This window comes from Trichomycterus rosablanca, chromosome 10, assembly GCF_030014385.1.
Source record: "Trichomycterus rosablanca isolate fTriRos1 chromosome 10, fTriRos1.hap1, whole genome shotgun sequence".
Lineage (NCBI taxonomy): Eukaryota > Metazoa > Chordata > Actinopteri > Siluriformes > Trichomycteridae > Trichomycterus > Trichomycterus rosablanca.
The window spans coordinates 14506212-14521975 of NC_085997.1; the positions used below are offsets into that span (position 1 = coordinate 14506212).

The 15764-nt window shown below is 38.6% G+C and overlaps 1 protein-coding gene across 1 annotated transcript in view; it reads right to left on the minus strand.

Annotated features, from left to right (window-relative positions):
* The window catches only part of LOC134321802 (disintegrin and metalloproteinase domain-containing protein 12), a 186850-nt gene that overhangs the window by 79987 nt on the left and 91099 nt on the right, over positions 1 to 15764 (minus strand). The window contains exon 4 of the mRNA XM_063003625.1: positions 3444 to 3522. Within this exon, the coding sequence (XP_062859695.1) occupies positions 3444 to 3522 (79 nt within the window). The remainder of the gene's footprint in view (positions 1 to 3443; positions 3523 to 15764) is intronic.

Here is a 15764-nt window from a genome sequence, read left to right on the forward strand (position 1 = left end):
GTGTTAGTCTTGGCTCTCCTCAACCAGGGTGGAGATCAGCATCAGTAGAGAGGAAGCATAACGCAATCGGGTAATTGGATACGACTAGATTTGGAGGAAAATTGGGAAAAATGAAAAAAAAATAATAATAATAAAATAATGTCATTGCAAAAGTATGTTTCGGGGTCAATAACCATTCAGACTTTTCATTAGATTTTTAAAAGAACTTTGATCTTTAGACTCTTAGCTGACCACTTTAGAACTGTCCACTGTTTTCTACATATACATTAGTCTTGGTTAATTTCAAGATATGTTTTAGGGCATAATCCCTCTGGACCCATGACCTGACACTGAGACACAGCCTTCTAACACAGGGCTGTACATTTTTTTTTTTTTTCTGATATTGAAACAGGCCCAGCCTCCATATAGCTCACAGATGTGCTGCTTTCTTTAATCAACAGTCTCTGTGTCTCATTAAGTGTGAGCATGGTGTTCTTTTTTTGTCAAAACGGGGACCTGGTGTGATTTATCACAATACTCTAAATTTGGTTTGTCTGTTTAAAGGATATTGTACCAGAAAGGCTTATGTTTGCCAAATTGCATGTAAAAAAATCCAAAGTGCTTCTGGGAGAGTAATTTTTAAACAGACAAAAAAAAAAAAGCTAGATCTTAAATTAATGAAAGCAAAACAAAGTTTAATTAAAAAAGAAAACTATGCCACCTTTAACATAGATGAGGTTTAATGAAGTTTTGAGGTTGCTTTGCTGCCTTTAGTACTGGGACCCTTAAATCTGTACAGGAGAATGGGATACAAAGTGGATTTTTTATTTACTTCAGATTGTGTTGTTAGTCTTCAGTATTTATCAGTCACAAGTTATGAGTCTGTAAGCAACATAATACCTTGAACATATCTCAAATCATCCAAGAATAGATGAGGAGAAAACAGTGCACAATTCAAGTGTGGTTTGATATGAGGCATGATTTTAATACTTTTAAACTTCTGTGTAAAGATCTAAAACTGGTATTGTCAAGAGGCACCAATCAAACGACTTGTTCAAACGTGTAAAACATTATTCAAGGAAAATAAATGCTTGATTGCCTTGCCATGGTGACTGGTGTGCCATGCTTTGCAAAGAAAATTATTTTTTTCAATCATCTTTCAATTTAATGACCAGTAATAACAAATAATAAGAAAAATAAGGATGTTAAGCTATAATCTACCATTTCATCAAGAATTCCTGCTCATTAGACTCGATTAGAGTTGCATATTCAGGTTAAAATTGTGAAGGAAAATAAAATTCAATCCTGGAGGCAAAGCAAAGTAAAAACAACATACATAATTAGAACTGTTGGTGCCCTCTGCTTAGTATGTTAACTACTTTGAAATATTGAATAGGCACATGAGGACAATATGTGTGACTTTTTTAAAAACCTGGGCATTTTACACTGATCAGCCATAACATTAAAACCACCTCCATCTTTCTACACTCACTGTCCATTTTATCAGCTCCACTTACCATATAGAAGCACTTTGTACCCCCACAGGACCACCACAGAGCAGGTATTGTTTAGGTGGTGGATCATTCTCAGCACTGCATGGTGGTGGTGTGTTGTGCTTGTATGAGTGAATCAGACACAGCAGCGCTGCTGGAGTTTTTAAATACCGTGTCCACTCACTGTCCACTCTATTAGACACTCCTACCTAGTTGGTTCACCGTGTAGATGTAAAGTCAGAGAAGATCGCTCATCTATTGCTGCTGTTTGAGTTGGTCATCTTCTACACTTTCGTCAGTGGTCACAGGACGCTACCCACAGGGCGCTGTTGGCTGGATATATTTGGTTGGTGGACTATTCTAAGTCCAGCAGTGACAGTGAGGTGTTTAAAAACTCCATCAGCATTTCTGTGTCTTATCCAATCATACCAGCACAACACACACTAACACACCACCACCATGTCAGTGTCACTGCAGTGCTGATAATGATCCATCACCCAAATAATACCTGCTCTGTGGTGGTCCTGTGGGGATCCTGACCATTGAAGGACAGGGTGAAAGCAGGCTAAAAAGGTATGTACAGAAACAGATGGATTACAGTCAGTAATTGTAGAACTACAAAGTGCTTCTGTATGGTAAGTGGAGCTGATAAAATGGACAATAAGTATAGAAACAAGGAGGTGGCTTTAATGTTATGGCTGATCGGTGTATATAGCAAACAATATTATGTTCTTGTGTGAGTGAAGGCAAATGTATATGTTTTTCTTTATCCTGCAATCACAAAACATTATATCCAATAAACTGTCATCAAGAACATCTGCCTGCTGTGTATTATGTGGAATAAAAGCTGTCAAGAGTTTGGACAGCATGATTTGCAATCATTGTTTTCCATTAAAATAAAAGCCAGAACACCTCACATAAAAATGCAGTTAGCACACACCATCTCTGAGGATCAGGAAACAAAACTGCCAAACAAGCACAAGCAGCTCCTTAAATCACCCCCACTGCCTTGTGAAACAGCACAACCGAGGTTTCACTGACCCTGAACCCCGGAGAACACATACCATATCTCTGTCTAAAAAAGGTCAGGACAACAAGTAAAGGCTTGAATTGGTGCAGCAGAATCAGCTACACATACACTATATTGCCAAAAGTATTCGCTCGTCTGCCTTCACACGCATATGAACTTGAGTGACATCCCATTCTTAATCCATACGGTTTAATACGATGTCGGCCCACCCTTTGCAGCTATAACAGCTTCATCCGCTGACCCCGCTCTGTAATTTTACGTGGCTACCACTTCGTGGCTGAGTTGCTGTAGTTCCCAATCGCTTCCACTTTGTTATAATACCACTGACAGTTGACTGTGGAATATTTAGTAGCAAGGAAATTTCACGACTGGACTTGTTGCACAGGTGGCATCCTATCACTGTGCCACTCTGGAATTCACTGAGCTCCTGAGAGCAACCCATTCTTTCACAAATGCTTGTAAAAGCAGTCTGCATGCCTAGGTGCTCGGTTTTATACACCTGTGACCATGGAAGTGATTGGATTCAATGATTTGGATGGGTGAGTGAATACTTTTGGCAATATAGTGTAGAACAAAAGCAGCCATGTGCACCAGAGATCAGATTGATTACTTGACAAAAAAAAGGAATCAATAGTTTGTCTTAACTGCCAAAACAGCCACTTTCATTTCAGACCCTGCTTTAAATCTGGCTATTGTAAAACTGAAAGATAATTTAAGAAACTGCACAGAATAAAAGAGATGGATTAAGAGAGGTGTAAGTGTTTATATTAACTGAGGGAGTAATAAACGTTTTATGGCAGGTAATTAACTTTCTGACTGTCTTTCATCTCACAGTCAAGACAAAGCTACTGCAGATGTCGGGAAAGTATTTTTCAAATGCATTTGGGTTGGATTTCAGAGAAAGGAGGCAAAAGCACTCGATGATGTAATGGTGATCTTACTTTTTTGCTGGGTGAGGTGGTGACTGGTTTTCCTCCATCCATGTAGTATGTTTCAGTGTAGTGACTGGCAAATAAACCTCTGTATAACACACACAAAGAAAAAACGGTTACAATGTACTCAGTAAACTTGAAGAAGTCCATACGTCTTTAAATCACTTTTAATTAAAGTATATACTGACTAAAAACTAAAACCTATTAGTTTGCTGATGGAAAAAAGGTTTAAATTTGGTTTTAATAACAAATGCTATTGAGCTAGGACAGAACTGTTTACCAGCCAGGACCTGAGGATTTTCAGAGTTTGCTAACTGTTTTAAATACATTAATTATAAATAATAAATAATATTTATTGCATCCTAACTGTTGTGGACTGAAATACATTTTACATTTTCGGCATTTAGCAGACGCTTTTATCCAAAGCGACTTTGCACTGTGACAGTATATAATCTAAGCAATTCAGGGTTAAGGGCCTTGCTCAAGGGCCCAACAGTGGCAACCTGGCAGAGGTGGGGCTTGAACTGGCAACCTTCTGATTACTAGTCTAGTACCTTAACCACTAGGCTTATAATAATAATAATAATGTGAACCCTTAGCTATATATACACTGATCAGCCATAACATTAAAACCACCTCCTTGTTTCTACACACATTGTCCATTGTATCAGGTCCACTTACCATATAGAAGCACGTTGTAGTTCTACAATTACTGACTGTAGTCAATCTGTTTCTCTGCATGCTTTGTTAACCCCATTTCATGCTGTTCTTCAATGGTCAGGACCACTACAGAGCAGGTATTATTTGGGTGGTGGATCATTCTCAGCACTGCAGTGACACTGACATGGTGGTGGTGTGTTAGTGTGTGTTGTGCTGGTATGAATGGATAAGACACAGCAGCGCTGATGGAGTTTTTAAACACCTCACTGTCACTGCTGGACTGGGAAGAGTCCACCAACCAAAAACACAAGGAGGTGGTTTTAGTGTTATGGCTGATCAGTGTATATACCAGTGAGCCAAAACAGCTCTGGTTTGCTGAGACATGGACTGCACAAGACATCTGAAGATGACTTCAGCTCCTGTACATTGCAAGATGAATCATCCTACATTGCATTCTGGTGCCATCTCTACTGCAATTCATCAGACCAGTCTCCCTTCTTTCATCGCTTCAGTGTTCAGTTCTGATGTCTCTGTTGGTGCTTTTGATGTGGATGGCACATTTAGCCTGTGACTACGCAGCCTCATATGCTAAGGGTTTGATGTGCAGTGTGTGGTGACATTCACCCTCATCAACGGTATTAAAATGATCTGCAAATTTAGCCAGTGACCTTCTGACGGTCTGTCCCAGATGCCATACACTTTATGTTCTCTGAAATTAATGAGTCCTGCCTTGCACATGCTTGAGGGCTGGCTCATCAGTGTATCCCATAATCCCATTTCCATAAAAGTTGGGATATTTTGTAAAATGCAATAAAAACAACAATGTGTGATTTGTTAAGCTTAGGCCCAAGAGTACTTCAGAAAATCACTGACACTTAACACAGCCCTTATAATTCTATACAGAACTACCACCAGCATCTCTGGGCACAAGCTCATATCAGATTAGTCAAAAATGTGTTTTAGGATAAAAAGTGGATATGTGCAAAAGATGGAAAATAGCATCCAGACTCTTGTAAGCAAAGAGTGCAGAAACCAGCACCTGTCATGGTACAGGGGTGTATAAATACCTAGAGTAACAATAACTTGCAAATGTTTGAATGTAACATTCATGCCAGGGCATTTTTATTTAGATGACATTAATGCAACATCTTCTCCTGGAAGGTCCATGGTTATTTTAGCATGACAATGACAGTCAAGTAGTATGTGCTACTACAGTTTGGCCTTATAGACAAAGAGTGTGTGTGCTTGACTGGCCTGCCTGCAGTTCAGATCTGTCTCCCATTACAAATGTAAGACGCATGATAAAGAGGAGATTCAGACGATGGTAGCTACAGGCTGTTAGACACTCACTCACTCACTTTCATAACCGCTTATCCAATCAGAATCGCGGGGGGTGCCAGTCCATCGCAGGGCAGACACACATACACACACACATACATACATACATCCATTCACCTATAGGGAAATTCACTCACTCACTCATTGTCTTAACAGCTTATCCAATTAGGGTCACGGAGGGGTGCTGGGCGCCCATTAACTGTTCAATGGGCGCAAGGCACACAGTAACACACTGGACGGGGTGCCAGTCCATCGCAAGGCAGACACAAATACAAACACACACACATACACCTATAGGGCAATTCAGTGTCTCCAATTAACCTGACTGCATGTTTTTGAACTGTGGGAGGTAATCGAAGCTCCCGGAGGAAACCCACGCAGACACAGGAGAACATGCAAACTCCGCATGGAAAGGACCTTGACTGCCCCACCTGGGGATCAAACCCAAGACCTTCTTGCTGTGAGGCGACAGTGCTACCCAAGTGCTATTTCACCTGCAAAACTGCAACAATTAGTGTCCTCGTTAAAAAAAGTGTAATTAATAGGAAATAGTAAGGTGGTGTAACAGTGGCAAACATGCATCTCTAGTTGCTTTATTATTATTAACATGTCAGAAATAAAAATGAATAAAAAAACAACCCATATTTTAAACAGATGTCTATAGGAGACTATGTGACTACGGCTGACCAGGCACACCCGACACCTGAAGTGTTTTCCACCAAAAATGGTCTTATGGTAAATTTGCTTGATGCGTACTGGGTGTCGTGCCATGGCTTTCATAAGTGAACATATGTTCTAAAGAATATATTCTAGCAAAACAATGAGGCAAATACTGTGCCACTGAATTACATATTAAACACTTGTTTTATGGCAGATCACACATGACTCATAGTTGTTAAAACATAACCTTATAAGATGCCCTATGACTGTGCTGGCGCTACGAAGGCCTTCTGCAATGGGAAAATGAATGTTCTCTCCATCTCACTGTGACATTCTTATGAGAAAAAAACATCATCATTTAATCCAGAGACTGTTTGAACATAAATCATTCCCTCTGTTCTCAGCAACATGTTTCTCTTTGTCTTGTTAAAAAGAGCAGACCAACAAGGTGACAACATAAATAACAGAAAAATGTTCATGAGTAATGCTGAGAAAGCAAAAAATACATTCCCACGCTCAGCAGATCCTTGGCTCGTGTTTTTTAGAGCTATGAGTCAGAAACTGAATGGACATGAGTCTAACTTTTACTGGCGCTCATGCACTTATAGTCATTTATATTACTGATTCTTTCTCACCTCAGTTGGGTTAAGGTCTAGACTTTGACTTGGCTATTCACACATCCTGACTTTTGTTAGTGTGTCTGGGATTTTGATATTGCCCTGTTGCATGAACCAATTTCTGTCTAGCTTAAGCTGATGGACAAATAGCCTCACATTTGTCTCAGGAATAGTCAGGGATACATTGCCGTTTATCTCAATGTCTGCAAGTTTGCCAGGTCCTGTGACTATAAAACAAGTCTACATTTAGTCCCCCACCATCAAGCTTGATGGTAGGTTTAAGGTGTATGTAATGGTATTCTGTGTTTGGTTTTTGCCAAAAGTGGCACTGTGCATGATGACCAAATCATGCACTAAGAATATTGTTCCAGAACTCTTAATTTGTGCAAAAAAAAAACGTTTCCCCTCACACTCCTCTACAAAAGCCATATGTTTCCAGTCTTTTCTAATTATAGTGTCAAGACCATAGACATTAGACGTGCTTACACAGGACTGTGCATCTCTGTGCATCAAACTGTCTGATCCTGGATGTAATTTGTTTGGATTTGCTCACTCTTGGAGAGACGGTCTTCAATGCTCCCCATTTGTAAACAATCCTTCTCACTGTAAAGCCTCAGTGTTGAATTTCAAATAGTTTGATGACGGCCCTGTAAACCCTTTTTAGATTGATGAGCATCAACAATTGCTTCTCTGATGTCATGGCAGATGCCATGCTTTCACAGTTAAGTGTCTCAGCACATCAAACCAAAAAATGTTGCAACCCCAAATCAGAAAAAGTTGGAATAGCATGGAAGATATTTCATGTTTTGTCTGGTCAACTTAATTTCATTTATTAATAAACATCCATTCCTGCATTTCAGGCCTGCAACACATTCCAAAAAAGTTGGGACAGTAAAGCGATTTAGTGTTTCAGCTTTTATTTTGTCCCATTCTTCCTGCAAACACGTCTTAAGATGTGCAACAGTACGGGGTATTTTAAAATACTCCACACATTCTCTACTGGGGACAGTCCAGTACCCGTAGCCTCTTCTTCCGCAGCCATGCCTTTGTAATGTGTGCAGCATGTGGTTTTGCATTGTCTTGTTGAAAAATGCATGGACGTCCTTGTAAAAGATGATGTCTTGAAGGCAGCATATGTTGCTTTAAGATCTCAATGTACTTTTTTTGCATTAATGCTGCCATCACAGAAGTGTAATCCCAAAAAAGACCTGGAATGCTGATTCATCTGACCACAATACACGTTTCCACTGTGTGATGGTCCATCCTAGATGCTTCCGAGGCCAGAGAAGTCGATGCTGTTTCTGGACATGGTTAACATAAGGCTGTGTTTTTTGCACAGTAAAGTTTTAAGAGGTATTTGTGCATGTAACTCTGTATTGTAGTGCTTAAGCTTGCACTTTTGGCCTTTACACACTGAAATTCCTCCCGATTCCTTGAATCGTTTAATGATGTTATGTACTGTAGAGGGAGAAATGTGCAAATCCCTTCCAATGTTTCTTTGAGGTTCATTTTTTTAAACATTTCAATTATTTTCTCACACATTTGTTGACAAACTGGAGATCCTCTGATCATCTTTGCTCATCAAAGACTCAGCCTTTTCTGGATGCTGCTTTTGTACCAAACCATGATTACAATCACCTGTTGACATCACCTGTTTGGAATCACATCTTTATTTAGTTTTTTCACCTTATTACTAGCCCTAAATTGTCCTCATCCCAACTTTTTTTGGAATGTGTTGCAGGCCTGGAATACAGGAATGGAAGTACATACATTAACAAATGAAATGAAGTTGAGCAGATAAAACATGAAACATCTCGAGTTCAAACTGTCTGCAATCAGCTAAAAGTCAAAGTAAATGTAAGTAACACTGCATTTTTATTTTATTTGCATTTTCCATACTGTCCCAACTTTTTCTGATTTGGGGTTGTAATGTTGGAAGTAGGAAGTGTGTTCTTATTTTTCCCCGACCTGTTTCTACACAAAAGATATGGGTGCAAGGGACTCAAACATTCAGCCACACTCTGTCACTTAATAACTATAGACAATTAAGAGAATTCTGACTAACCAGAGGAAACACATATAAACATACAGTAATCAGAGGTGAGGATTGAACCTGATGACCCTGTGTCTACATTATCAGTGGAAACTGAAGTTTATCTCTGTAATTAAGTTCAAACTGGCACTCATCCGGCTATATCTGACTTATTACTTTACATTTAATTTCACATTAGGGAAACCCCAATATCAAATGATATGTCACCATGGTAACTTTCGGTTCGGCTCTGTTTGGCAGCTAAAATGTCACCAGCTGTGAATGTACTTGGCTGTCATGAAGATGACATCTAAAATAAGTGTGTGGCAGACACAGTAAAAAGCACCAATTAATGCCAATCACTGATCATCCGAAAGTATAGGTTTGAGGAGGAATCTTAAAAACTTTTGTTCTGCTGTATGTTATTGGTTAAAATTAAAAGGAGCTAGAATTAAATCTAGAGCTTATAATGCTGTGGAGCCTGCTTTCTTCCATACATGAGTATGAATAGTAGCATAATTATCCAAACTTGTATTTCATCAGATTTGTATAAAGATTGTGCACACACATTATCTATTTGATTTCTCTAAGTACAATTTCTTAAAAATGATGCTGAGAACCAGAAAATTCTTCACAGTCCTTTATTGTCTTTTTACAACAAATAAAAATCAAAAAGAAGAAAATGTGTGGACATTTTAAAGCTGGGTGAGGGTGGTGAACTATTACATAGTGTATATACACTGATCAGCCATAACATTAAAAGCACCTCCATGTTTTTACACTCAGTTTCCATTTTATCAGTTCCACTTATCATATAGAAGCACTTTGTAGTTCTACAATTACTGACTGTAGTTCATCTGTTTCTCTACATACTTTTTTAGCCTGCTTTCACCCTGTTCTTCAATGGTCACGACCACCAAAAGACCACCACAGAGTAGGTATTATTTAGGTGATGGATCATTCCCAGCACTGCAGTGACACTGACATGGTGGTGGTGTGTTAGTGTGTGTTGTGCTGGTATGAGTGGATCAGACACAGCAGCGCTGCTGGAGTTTTTAAATGCCGTGTCCACTCACTGTCCACTCTATTAGCCACTCCTACCTAGTTGGTACACCTTATAGATGTAAAGTCAGAGACGATCGCTCATCTATTGCTGCGCTTTGAGTTGGTCATCTTCTAGACCTTCATCAGTGCTTACAGGATGCTGCCCACGGGGCGCTGTTGGCTGAATGTTTTTGGTTGGTGGACTATTCTCAGACCAGCAGTGACAGTGAGGTGTTTAAAAACTCCAGCAGCGCTGCTATGTCTTATCCACTTATACCAGCACAACACACACTAACACACCACCACCATGTCAGTGTCACTGCAGTGCTGAGAATGATCCACCACCTAAATAATACCTGCTCTGTAGTGGTCCTGGGAGAGTCCTGACCATTGAAGAACAGCATGAAAGGGGGCTAACAAAGCATGCAGAGAAAGAGATGGACTACAGTCAGTAATTGTAGAACCACAAAGTGCTTCTATATGGTAAGTGGAGCTGATAAAATAGACAGTGTGTGTAGAAACAAAGAGGTGGTTTTAATGTTATGGTTGATCGGTGTATACACTATATGAACAAAAGTATGGACAACTGACCACAAGATGTGAAAATAATGTACCTATTTAATCAAAATAACATTTGTAAGGTCAGGCACTGATGCTGGACAAGAAAGCCTAGCTCACAATCAACATTGCAATTTATACCAATAGTGTACAACAAGGCTGAGGTCAGATCTTTGTACAGGCCACTAAAGTTCTTCCACACCAAACCTATTAAGTCATGTTTTTAAGAGCCTTGCTTTGTGCACAGGTGCACATGCTGGAACAGAAAAGGTCTTCCCCAAATGGTTGCCAAAATCTGTAAGCATATCAATTATTTTAACTAACTAGTTTTACAAACATAAGCAGTATGTGTGGTTACACACCTAAATTTAATAATTATAAGAAATTTCTGCATATTTTTGGCCCTGCAGTGTAAGGGTTGGTCCGGGGGCGAGTCAGACTCCGGCCACTAGGGGTCAACAGCGAGCCGGCAATCAGGCCTAAAGCACAACACCTGTGCACAGGTCTATAAAGAGACAGAAAAGCAGTCAGAACTTGCTAGGTCTTTGTCTCATGTTGAGCAAACACAACAGCCGGTATTCTGGGTACACTGCAAAAAATGTGGAGTAAGATTTACTTAAAAAAAAGTTTTTCCATGTACAAACTGCTAGTAAATTTAACAGACCATATATTCAAGTAAAAGTTACTCACAATTCTATCTGGTTTTTACTAGAAATTCGTCAGTAAATGTTACTTTGCTACACACTGCTTCAAGTATATTTTAATAGCTGTCTCTTAGTAGATTTTACTTAAACATTGCAGCACTAAAAGCATTAAAACATGGCTTATAAAATGCTATATTATATATATATTATATTATAAAAATGCTATATTATAAAATGCCAAATAATTTTACATTATTCAATTCAACATCAATGATTACCATATACAAAAACCACTATAACAGACGGACAACATTTTTTGTCAAACTTTTTTATTTGTTTTGCTCAATTAATGGAAATGCATTTTTACTTACAGTTCAGTGGACAAAATGTCTTTCAAACAGCGTGTTTTCTCAAGTCTCACTCACTACACAAAAGTAAAAACTGTAAATGGAAAACAAACTATAAAAGTGTCACAGTGTAAGGACAAAATAAATGATATCAATCTTTCAAACATTTTTCTGAAAACTTGCAGTAAAAAATAAAAATAGATGTAAAAGAAGTAAAAGTTTGTCAGAAACACTTGCTCCAGGTAAACTGACTGTAGTTTTCCTGAACTCATCTTTCACCTAAGACAAAGATTAAAAAAATAACATAAGTTAGTAATTATAAAGTTTATGTAGACCTCAGAAGGTTATGTTACATATGTTACATCAATTTTACTTTCTCAAGGTTTGCTCACAGGTCGCCTAATAATGCACATTTGTATTTGAACGACCCAGGACTACATCCTCATACAGATTTATTTTTAAGTAGCAAAATGGGCTTTCATAATTATTAGACAAAAGAACTATTTTAGAACCAACGTTTTAAGCCCACGTGCATTAAACGGAACAAGTTATCCCGATTAATATAACTACATAACATTAATTCTGCCATGCTAACGGATGCTAATTTGGAGTCAATAGTGTAGAAAGTTAAACAATTTTTAAATATTTATAATATTAACTGGCATGGTAATATAATTTAAAATAAAATGACAACTTACCATAAAACAGTCCCCTTTGGCCAAAGTATGTCCTCAACAATCGAAAAACTTTGTTGTAAACTTGAGAAGATTAAAAAATCAGCAGCTCGTTTTGCACTCCGTGTGTGAAACATGTCCGGACTTGCCAGGCAATGCGCATGCGTGGAACATATATTAATATTTACTAGAAGTTTTCAGTTTTGCTTTGCTTCAATCCAAGAAATAAAAAACATAGTTAATTTTACTTGGTATTTAGAATAAAATGTACTAATGTATTTGATAACAAATAATTACAAAGAAACAGCAAGTAACACACTAAATTATATGTGAAATTCTTAAGTAGCAAGACTGTACTAGAATATTCTTGTATAAAGTACTTTAAAAATCTTCACTCTATTTACTAAGTCAAAAAATCATTTTTTTGCAGTGTAGAGGGCTGAGAGCTTTCACTCTCACCCTCATTTCTCTCTTGTTTCAAGTTCCTCAGAAAAAAAAGAGGAAAAAAAAAAATAAAAAAAATATATATATATATATATATATACATATACTGTATATATATTAGTTTCTTCATTCTATCAGTGAATGTATTGTAGTTCTTCTCTTCTGTAGGAAAGCCTTTTGTTTTAATTTCCTCATGAATCTTGAGGTGGCCAGTGTTTCCCCTGTCAGTCCTTTGTTCTCAGTTTTCCCGCTCAAACATTTCCCCAAAAAGGGTGTTTTTTGTATTTTCCTTTTGTTACCTCTTTGAGTCTATTGGGTTTTAACCCACCTGGGTAGAGCTACTTTCTATAGAGCCTGTTTGGTGGAGTATTCGGTCGTAACACAGCAGCCTGGGTTTGAGTCCCACTCAGAAAGTTTTAGTTTTTTTTAGTTTAATTATCTGTTCCACGATCAGACTACTAAGCATTTGGGTTCTATTCCTAACTAGTTTGGTAGCTCACCCGGTAAAGGCACCTGTGTGGTTCGCAGAGGTTCTGTGTTTGAATCCACCCCTGGGCGAGCACCATTACATGCAGACAGAGATAACACCTTTTTTTATTTAGTGAATTTGGTTAATCACTCTCTTACTAACAGGGGTATAACATTTTAAAGCTTTTTGAGCATATATGTACATCCTCTGTCCCTCTGTACTCAGTAGACAGTTTCAAACAGCCAAGTCAGCACAAGAACTCCACACAAGAAGGCACAAGAACGGCCATTAGACAGTAATAATGGTTAGTCCAACACCACCATCTGCCAGTATGTACAACTCCGGGTTTAGGAGATGGTGCCAAAAGTATGGTGGAGAAGGGATAATGGTATGTGCTTACAACTGAGTTTGGTCTCTTCCTAGTAAGACATCCCAACTACGTATAAGACACAAAATCTCCATTTTCAATTACTTTAAAATACACATTTCCCAATGTCTTTCACTATCTACTGTACATAATATTGTGAAAAGATTGAGACCACAGTTAAAGTCCTTCAAGGCCTTGCAGGGCACTGCATAAAAAACCCACATGCTACTGTGATAAATGGGAGCATCCAGGCTGTTATCAGCAAAAGCCAACATATGTTAGGGTATGGGGATGCATCTGTGTCCACAGCATGAGAGTTTAGAAACATATGCTACTATCAAGCTAACATCTGTTTTCAGGAAGTGCATTGTCATGCAACTCAACAATACTGCAACAATTTGTATTCTCTGTTGCCAAACAATTAAAAAATATAAATGATAGGAATGGTGATGTAACACAGTAAAAATGTGTCTGTGTATCAAGCTTTTTCAAGTGTGTTATAAGGATTAAATTCTAAATATGTTTATATTTACAAAATGCAGTTGTCAGCCAGTAAAAACATCTTTATTTTGGATTTTTGTCAGTAAAATAAAAGGTTTGAGAGAATTAAGAAATCTCAAATTGGGCGCCCAGGTGGTGCAGCGGGATATTCTGCTACCACACCAGTGCTGGGATTCTGAACTCCCTGAGTTCGAACTGCCACTGGTCAGCTGGGAGCCCTCTAGCGGGCATAATTGGCAATGCCTGCAGCAGACAAAATTGGCCAGTAAAGTCTGCAGAGCGGGAAAAAACCGGACTGAAAGTGGGTGGGGTCTTCGACGCTGTGCAAGGACCCTGGCTAGTAGCCCAATGCGCCTGTACAGAAAGTGGAGGAGCACGGAGATCAGTGCATGGCTCTCTGTGCGCGAATACTGGCCTCATAACCTAAACACTGCCACATCACCCCACTGCTACGTTCTTTTCACTGGCTTCCTGTAGCTGCACGCATTCAATTTAAAACACTGATGCTCGCCTACAAAGCCAAAAATGGACCAGCCCCAAGCTACATTCGTGGTCTAATCAAACCCCGCTCTGTACCACGCAACCTCCGAGCCACTAGTCTTGCTCGACTTGATTCTCCACCCAGGACTAGAGGAAGACAAGCATCAAGGCTCTTCTCTGTACTGGCACCCAAGTGGTGGAACAAACTTCCTCTGTCTGTCCGAACATCTGAGTCTCTTGCTATCTTTAAAAAACGATTAAAAACCCACCTCTTTACTAAGCACTTAAGCTGACTTGTACTTACTTACTAACACACTTTTTCATTTCTTAAAAAAAAATGGTTCTAACAGGGTTTAGCAGATTTGTGTTCTTGGACTGTTGTCTACTTAAACTAGAGTAATGTAATGTTTACTATGGAAGAACTACTGTAAGTCGCTCTGGATAAGAGCGTCTGCCAAATGCCGAAAATGTAAATGTAAATGTAATGCACGAATTCACTTAATGTATGGGCGAATAAAAAGGGGTCAGTGGACTGCACACATGTCGGCAGGAGCGTGAGGCAGGTAAATATACCCTCGAACACGACCTGAGTCTCCAGCAGCGGAAGACACATTGACTACGCTAAATTGGGAGAAAAAGGGAAAAAATGCATAAATAAAATAGCAAAAAATTAAATAAAAAATAGAAATTTTCCAGAAATGGGGTTTGTAATGAAAAATGACTGTTACCTTGAAAAATAGACAGATAAAATATGTTCCTGTCTCCCTTGTAAATGATAAGTAAATACAATTTTTAAGACTGCTAAGATACAAATAACAAAGTCACAAATAACACAGTACTTTTACCTACGTAGCTAAATGGTTATGCAAATAGATGCTAGATATCATTTATCTTTTCTTGTTCAGCAGTAGCCAGGATGATGTATTGTATGTGTGCCACACTGAAGAAACTTCAAACACAAAGATTTGCTTTTGATGTAGTGTTGTGGGAGTCAGCTGGACACACAGCAGACAGAGGGCACAGTAGTGGGCATGTCATCTGGCTCCTGCTATCTCATCAGCAGGAACACTGACAAACCAGAGCATTAAAGTCACCGTGAGGAAAACACAGACTTCAGACAAGCATGTTCCACATGCTGCTACCATTTCAGAAAACTGCTGGAAAAGCACCCACTGCTTACAGCAGGCATGTGGAAACCTTTAAAAGTAAATAGTAAAGAAAACAGTAGATAGAAAAGTACAAGAAGGTGTTACATAGTTGCAAGGACAATGTCCATTTTAAAATGCACTATACAAATACATTTTATATCTAATTGTATGGATATTCACCTTTGCTACTATACCAACCTCCAGTCCTCCTAAAGGGTTTTGCACTAGTTTGGATCATAGCTGTGTGTGTTACATACATTAAGATGTTAATGCCTATTTGCAGTTTAAATTTCTTTGGTTATGCAATAAAAACAAGAATCTGTGATTTGTTAATTCTTTTGAATTTC